General features: G+C 43.8%; 1 protein-coding gene across 1 annotated transcript; it reads left to right on the forward strand.

Moving 5' to 3' along the window:
• Window positions 1-417: 417 nt before the first annotated feature.
• On the forward strand, window positions 418-6,297 carry LOC127744496 (uncharacterized mitochondrial protein AtMg00170/AtMg00620). The gene has a single exon (XM_052256625.1). It carries the CDS (start codon window positions 4,789-4,791, stop codon window positions 5,167-5,169), a length of 381 nt encoding a protein of 126 aa, XP_052112585.1. The 5' UTR covers window positions 418-4,788; the 3' UTR covers window positions 5,170-6,297.
• The last annotated feature ends 2,278 nt before the right edge of the window (window positions 6,298-8,575 follow it).

An 8,575-nucleotide genomic window follows, 5' to 3' on the forward strand; every position in this document is an offset into this window, starting at 1 on the left:
TGAGATGCAATCAAGACGGAACATTAAACTCTTTTTCAATTCAAGGAATAACCAATCTTCTCCCCCCTGCATTTCCAATCAGTGAGAGGATGTTGTTGCCTATAATATTACTATCATTTTCTTGCATCAAGCAAAAACCAACCAAAACAAGCACCGCAACTCTACAACAAAAACGAAATCTCGTTTCTGTAAAAGAATATTAAGTTTAGGAATAATAAAAAAAGCATAGCATGTCAATTATCATATCTTTTTTTTCATAAGTTGACAAACTCTACTCTAGTTTTCTGTTCCTGTCCATGTCTCTGTTTCTTCCCCCACTTTAATCTTAGTGCCTTTTCATGTGAACTTTACTTATTCGAAGGAAGAAGTGACGAGTGAGACAATATTTAAGCATTTCAAAAGTACTTTGAACTTCACCGCAGGTGCTCTACTCAATATTTTGGAAGATAACTTAGCGTGTAATGTTCAAAGTATATCTCATAACAACACGAGCATACCCATCTAGAACACAGGGGTCAAAATTCCAGCGTGTTCAATCACTTGAGTGGTAGAGCAGCAACGAGGTTCTTCTGCAACTGGCTGATCGGATGGACTTTTAGATTCATGAGTTCCAACTCTTCTGTATTTTAGTCTTGCCCTCATCAAGACGGCTAGAAACTTCCTATTAGGAATGGCTTCCTTTCAGGTTGTGTTGTTAAAGACCAGACTGTTCTAACAGGGCAGGGGAGACGGATAACAATTCTCATACAGTAGAGTTATGATCGGGCAATAGCGTAGATACAGTAGAGCTCGCGTTTGATTCGATAGTCGGAACTCTTGGCCTCTGGATTTTTTCTTAGAACAGCCTTCACTCATTACGGTACGGGCTCATTCCATTCTGGAATAGCTGGTAAGTAGAAAGGTTTTACAATTACCGTACTCTTATCTTATAGAACTACTACCTTACCAGTATTGTCCACAATAACCACACGCCGGTTATAAATGATATGGCAATCATCGCCAGGACCAATAGAATGGATCGTTCCAACCAGTTGGAGATCATTCAATAGCGTATATAAAGCATCCACATCGAATGTAACTTGATCATTCTCTCTAGTCGAAATAAAGACTTCATTCACGAATCTATAAATTTCAATTCCAGGGAACCTTTTAGTAAACTCACGATCGAAGACATCAATGAAAACTATGTTGAATATGACCCTTGTGAGCTCACCAATAGGAGGCAGACTAACATCAAACCTACGATTACCAAAATCATCATAGATAGGAATGTTAAGAAAATCTGATATCAGCCTATATAAATTTCCATCTCCAACAAAAAGCTTAACCTTATCCAAAATCAGACTTATTGGTATCATTGGTAATGAATCTCCTAAGTCAAGCTTATACAATCTATCCGCTGTACCAATTTTTTTAAGGCGATCAAAAAGAAGCCATTCGCTTCCCAACTTAAGCCGAGCGATAGGCGCGATATCTCAAGTAAGGTCTCGTTCGTCTCACAGCAAGTCTCCTGCGATCTACTCAAGGGTTCAACTCTGTCGACCCTTGATGGCCTTTACGAGCCAACCAAAGATCAGTACATATGGCGCAAGACGTTAGGTAATAAAGAGTCACGGCTAATCCCTAACCTGCGTTACTCCCGGGAATAAGCGGAAAAAGATTTTACCTGCTAATCCCTTTTATACTCGCGATAACTATGTAGCTCGTTTGCTCTTATGTACAGGTTATTTATGCTCGCTGAAAGTATGTAACTCGCTTGGCATCATCGGAGATTAGAAGCTAGCCCTTACCTCGCTTCCCCGCATAGCATGGAGGGTCTAAGGTAAGATCAGAGGACTGAAAGGAAGGCATAATATGAGTACTCGCTCGCTGAAGAGGTAATCATATAAAAGGCAAAGGCAGAAGATCATGTTCTCGCTTCCCTTATCTGTTTGGCCTGGAGGCGTATCTCCCGATGGTCGACTGAAGGCTTATTACCGATTAGCCTTTTTGCTACTAAAGAGACTTATGGAACTCAGGCTGACTTGTTTGCTTTGCTCTACGCTGGGAAGACGACGGTGCGATTTCATCTGTTGGAGGCGTAACCGCAGCAGTTAGGTCTACTCTAAAGGTAGTTCCGTTCTCCTCGGATGAGAATCGGTAGCTATTATATTATATTAGAATAGTAGTAGCGGTCTTACTTTCTTCTTGAAAAGACAGCTTTCAAAGCCTTTCTAGGCTAACGAAATTAGGGCAACAACTCCTGACTCGAGGTTGAGAATAGGATTCGATGGAAAACGGGATCAAGCTTAATTACTTTCCGTTGTGATCAATTGTTGTACCGATGGGTGTTTATGAAAGTGGAGCTTCGGGAAAGATGGGCACTCGTCATGTGCTGCAACTCGATTTGTCGCAACAAGAGGAGAAGAAGATACCTCGATGAAACCCAATCAGGATGTGAACAAAGGCCACTGCTCAAACTCTTCGATATGCGCTAGCTAGGCAATACCTTTACTTAATCTGATAATTGATCTCTTGCTACCAGATCTGGTATAAAAGGTAATCCCTGGTTCTAGCTCATTCGCAGGTGCTAGCCCATTCGCTGTAGGGGAAAGGTCTTCTCCAATGTTTCCATCTGTCGTTACGGGACTGGAGTCTCCAAGTTAGTTTCTTCGATAGGGGAAAGGCCTTCCCGGTTTCAAAGCTCGATCGGAGTTCCTTTCTTTTTCTATCGAAAGGGAAGTAAGTAAGGTCTTTTTTCTATTGGTTCCCGCCAAGCATTGGCGCAACTGCAGTCCCATAGTGTGTTTCCTTCTCCATAGCCAGAAAGAAGGCATGTCTTCGTTAGCTTCGATTGCAGCACCAGAAGCAGTCTCACAAAATCGTACCAAATGCCCCTTCTTCTTTATGGCATCGTTGTCGGCTCTGAAACAGCTGTTCAAACTATCCCTTTTAAGGCCTTCTAAGCCTTCCTATTCGCTCTGGAACAACCCGCTTTTGGATAGGCATCGATAGATCCAAATGGAACGACAGGAATGGATATAGGTGAGATGGCCGGCCCAAAGGTAGATAGCGGCAGTTTGGCCCTGGGTTGGTCTGTTGGTTGCTAAGTAGCTTATGGCTCCCCTCTTTTTCTTTAGATTTAGAGGCTGTTTGGATCTCTTTTCCTGATATCCCCGTTAATTCTTTTTTGGGGAATGAGTTCGGGTTCTCAATCTGATGTTCACCAAAATGGACGTTTAAGCATATCATATTACTTTTTCGGTAATTTCCCATTGATGAGCATAAAATACACATATAAAATAATAGAAGGTGCTGAGTATAGCTAATAGCTAAATAATCTAAAGATGCTAGATCAAGCAAGAACCCCTTAGCGGAACTGACCTTTCTGTTAATTGCATAGGGGAAGCCCTCCCTAAAAAGGCGACCAGCTTTCAATTGAAAAAAGATATGAGAATCTCAGGTGCTAGCTGTAGCCCCTCTCCCTACTAGGGCGCCACCTCTGTCCCAGAGACAGTATCTACCCGTTCCGGAAGAAGGCAAGGCCAGAAGAGAAAGTATATGACTATAATGTGGGTTTAGGGTATGCTAGCTATCTCACTATCGGTAACGGAAGGGCTTTCTCAAGTCTTTCTCTCGTTTCGGAAGCACTCTCCTCATTCTTTCGTTAGGGCGACTGCTGCCCCCGTATAGCGACTCTCTGCTGCTTTTACTTAGCTGTTTGGTTTGCTCCTGCCTTTGTATCTGCTATGAGTGAATCTACTCTGGGGTGAAACAACCCTAGTAGTTGGTAAAGGATTGCCTTTGACCATACCTTTACCTATGCCTATATGAATATCTTCAAGTTGCAGATCCAAAGCGAGTAGTTGCTTCAGTAGAGCCGGTTGATTCCGGCGATTCTGTTGATAAAGCAGTCAATGAAGAAAGACATGGTTGAGTCAGTCGAAGAAGCAAATGCTCTCGCCTTAGGGGAGCATACACACCTACTGCGAATTAGAGAGACCTGACCTACATTCATTAATCATCTCCTAGGAATTTCCCTTCTCAAGGTAGGTCAAAAGAGCAAGCCGAGGAAAGGAAGACTCTATCGAAAGGTGTCTGCTCGTGGAATAGAAAGAGTTCGTTGCATCAACAAAGCAAAGTGTAGTAGTCAAAAACGCTTACTTAAGCTCATCGATGTGTACTCACTCTTCATAGTAAGCTGTGAAAGAGAGGGCGCTTCTGAGCTAAATCAATCCCGCACAGGTTCTTACCCGTAACTTTACACTCAATGGAAAGCAAAAAGGAAGAAAAAATCCGCTTTGAAAGCGATTCCAGAGACTATAAGAACGACCGGGTGGCAGGTGGGAGCAGTAGAAGCATTGAGATTTGCTTGTTCAGAGATGCGTAAAAGTATGAAAGTGGATTGCAAGGGTCAGGCACCAATGCATTACTAAAGAATAACAAACCAGAATAACTTCTCAGGGAGCGTGGAAAGAAGTAGACCTAAAAGTGATATCTGTAGGCCGACCTTGGGATTGATACGCTTCGACTTAGCCTATCAAGGCTAATGCACTCTCTTGATCCAATGCTCAATCTTTCGCTCAAATGGGAATGGCCGAGAAATCTTCAAGCTGTTCCCAACAGATCTTGTGAGACGGTGAAGCACTGCATCTTTCTAGCTTCAAAGAAAGAGTAAGACAACGAAGTGGGATGATTTCCCAAGCTTAGGACTTTGATCAATGGGCACCTTAGAGAGGCGCTAACATGCAAAAAAGCCTTCTTTCGGGTGGCAGATGTCAGCGGTTTAAACCCAAGTAGCTGTGGCCCATGATCCAAACGCAAGCAGTCAATCATGCTATCCTTACCTTGAAACCAATTCCTTCGATTCCGCTTCTGCAGCAGTATAGTTTCTCGGTACCTTACCTTGATGCCTACAGCTCAATTTGTTTTCGAGTGAGGGCAGCGATTTTTCTTTTGGTTGTTCTTGTGGCGTCGTCTCTGGGCGGCGCCTTCGGAGTCCGATATTGCCGAAGGACAGTGTGGACCGCAGCTCTGCCGCAGAAGGGGAAGATGTTGTTTCCGACCAGAATGCCGATTCCGCCATCCGGCCCCGAGGAAGCGAGATTGTGGCACTCCAGTCAGCCATCTTGGTCTCACTCATATTGGGGATCAGAGACAGAAAGCGGGCTGATCCATGAAGCTCAATAAACGCTTTACTCCAATGAACAGACGAACCGAATCCTTTCTCGATGGGAAAGCTTGACCTTAATAGAGTGGACAGGCTCTGATCCTCGCTTTGCTGCTCACTCGTAAGGGGTCACGAACGGGAAAAGAAGAAGGAGTTAGCGCTTTCACCTGGTTTGGTTCAGGAATTGGGTGCTATGGAGAAATAAAAGTAGTTTATCCCGTCTCCTTAAAAGGGGTGGATTGGTTTGAATAGCCCTATTGACCAGGAGAGTCAGCATTACCGCTCTTTGCTTTTCCTTTTAGAGAATCGACTGTGAACTCTGGTCATGGCATGGGAAGCTATCCTTCCTTATTTATTCTATATTCTTTATATAAGTTGTTTTGATCCCCGCTAAAGGTAAGCAGGGGAGATCTTTGAACAGCATCCAATCCTTATCTTTTCACTTTCGAGATCGAAGAATCATAGCTATCAGTGCATTGGCAAAGCAGACCCAGACTAGAAAGAACAGAGAGTACACTAGGCTCTGATCCTTTCGAAAGCAAGATTCGCACTAGAAGCATTGGCAACTTTGCGTTGCCTTCAGTACGGGAGAGTCCAGTCCGTCTTTGTTAAATGGCATTTTCTTTTGAGAAGGAATAAAGAGCATCAAAGCCCTATCTAAGTAAAGCTTCCTTATCCTTTGAATCACGATCTTTTGAAAGATCAGAGTCGGCATTCTTTGATTTTGCATTCCCGCTGTTTACATCCTCTCGAGTTAGTTCTTGCTTGCACGAATCCCAATGGAAGGCCTATCGTATCTACGATCGTCCTTTGCCAGGCTCCAGGCTAGAGAAAGGCTATTCCATATCAGCTGCTATGCTAGCTCGACTAGTTCTTAGCTTGATTGAACTCAGCATAGTTAAGATAGCTTTTCTTTCTATTGCTTGAGTGGAATCTGTTGGTATCCCCGGATGTTAAAGTCCATGGTTACCAGTGGGGATCCAGTTACTCTGTTGGGATATTGATTACTTAAATCAGTATTAACCTTAGATATTTAACTAAGGTGTCCCAATGGTGGCAGGCCGGTGGAGTCAAGTGATTGAGGGCAGTGGTAGGCGGGAAATCCTTCTCTATACAAGCGTATGCGGAAGCATATAGCAAAGGTTTCTCGGTTCTGTCCATGACTAGGCTGTGAAAACCCTTCATCCTTGTGGTGAATGGTCTTCAGTCAGGAGTGTCCACTGTATGTTTAATGTTCAGTGGTTAATTACTTACCTATTGGACCTTAAACCTACAGTTGACCGTTGGTCCTAGAATGTTATTCTACTTTCTTCCAATCTCATAATAGGATCTTAGGCAAACGGGGACCGGCTCTATGAGCACCCTTGGGCGGTGGTTTCTCGATCCACTTGCTGACTTGAATGGAAGAAAGACAGTAAACCTGAAGCTTTTTCTTCTTCTCTTATCTTATGAGATTTCTAGTTAATGATTCGTGAGAACATACTTTGATATTCGTAGACGAAATTCAATTCTTTTGCTGGAAAGACAAGAGACCAGAAATGAAAGATTAAATAGCTGGTCCAGCGATCGATGACATTTCAGAAGTCTGGCACTACATTGCTTTATAGTAAAGAAAGATAGGAATTTGGAAATCCCTAACTAACCAAGAAGGGCATTCCGGTTCCAATCCTGATCTATCAATAGGTGGTAGTATGTCCCCCTTATTCCCGACATGCGCCAGGAGAGGCTAGCGAGACTTCAAGGCTGTAGCGAACAACCATCTGGTAAGAGGAAAGAAGGAAAGCAGAAAGAGATGACTACCAAGAATCCTTGTAAGTACGGGTATCCATAAGTTCGGGATGTAAGAGCCAGTAGCTCACTGAGCTCATTATCTCTATCCCACTTCGAAGTCGATGTGTTAAGCAAAGTGATGCCTGAAACCATAAAGAGCAAAAGAGACTCGGATGAAAGGTTCTCGCAAGGTTTTTTCTGCCATTGATTGAACTAGGCAAGATAGCGTACATTGAACCAGAAGCCATTTCACTTCTTGCTGTTGTCGACTCTGAACGAATGCTTGAATCAGTTTCATTAAGAAAGGCGAAAAAGACCAGGCAAGCTCAGAAAGGAGAAGAGAAGCTTTTTCCTATACTATGCGTCCGCTGCTATTGATGCATCAGCTGCCATTGAATTTGCTGCTGTCTCTGACAGAAAAGATGTGACCGACTGCATTAGCACTTGTTGAATTGGTCTTCTGTAAGTGCAATAACTTCGGAGTAGTTTAAAATAGAAGTAATAATACTACGATAAGTGGTAGGATCGGTGAACAGTTCTCCAGTATCCTTTTTAAGCCGATCAGAAACTGCCATTTTCGTTGAATAAGGTTTAGCGTCTGCCATAGGAGCCCGAGTCAAAAGAGAAACTGCATATTTGCGTTGGCTAACAATTAGCTTAACGATGTACTTCAAGACCCAAGAAAGAATGCAAGCGAGACTCCCGCACCATTGTTTCGAAGGTCTGTGGCCATGTCTTTGATTGAATAGATATGCTTAAAAGAAGATCTTCCATTCTTTCTCGGAGTTCACGTCAGGCTTTTCCCAGGAAGAAGGTCAAACAAAACAAGTTTTCTCTTTTCTTCAACAAGAGCACCACCCTCGTCGCCGCGCTTGGCTAGTCTAACTTGGAATTAGTTGCCCAGTCACTAGTCTCAGTCCAGTACCTAGGCATTCTCGGAAACCCATTACTCTTTGAAAGAAGCCTGCTTGACTATAGAGCTCTCTTTCATATCACATTACTTATTCTATAAACTGCCTCACCCGGGAAGGACTCACTCAATGGCTAACTCTTTGCTGGCAGGTTAGCTTAATATACTTAATATCCCACGCTTACTCTAGCTTACTTGGGATTCCCTAACCCTTTCTTAGCCGATTATCCGGTTATTGCTTCTTCTTCGAGTGTTCGCCCAGAGTGCAACGCCTTGAGTGGTTTAGATACCGGCTTCTCTCGATGAGAAGGAAAGAAGGTCGGCGACTAGTCGTATTGTCATCAGATGAATGACTGGCCTTTCTCATTGGTTTAGGGGTAAGGGTCCTCATTACCGTGGCAGCATCCGAAATGGGAGTAGATCCTCGGATGATGGCCCCGGGGTCAGATTCGGGGGGAAATAATGACTCAGGGAGTTGGAAAAAGTACCTCCACCTGTCGTCTGATTCTGAAGGTCAGGGTCAGGAACATGGGGAAGCCGAATCCGCTTCAAGAAAAAGAAGCTCTGATCCCCGAGAGGACGTCGGGCCTTCTTCGGTAAGGCGCCGAGTGGATGCTCCCGAACCCTCAACCTCATCCGAGTGGAGTGGCTCCTGGATAGAAAAGTGGTTAAATCGGGGGGAAACTTCCTCGGCCCCTGGCGATGGTCAACAACCACAGGGGGAAGTGGACCAACCAATTCCTGCT

Source organism: Arachis duranensis, unplaced genomic scaffold (assembly GCF_000817695.3).
Source record: "Arachis duranensis cultivar V14167 unplaced genomic scaffold, aradu.V14167.gnm2.J7QH unplaced_Scaffold_41175, whole genome shotgun sequence".
Taxonomy (NCBI): Eukaryota; Viridiplantae; Streptophyta; class Magnoliopsida; order Fabales; family Fabaceae; genus Arachis; species Arachis duranensis.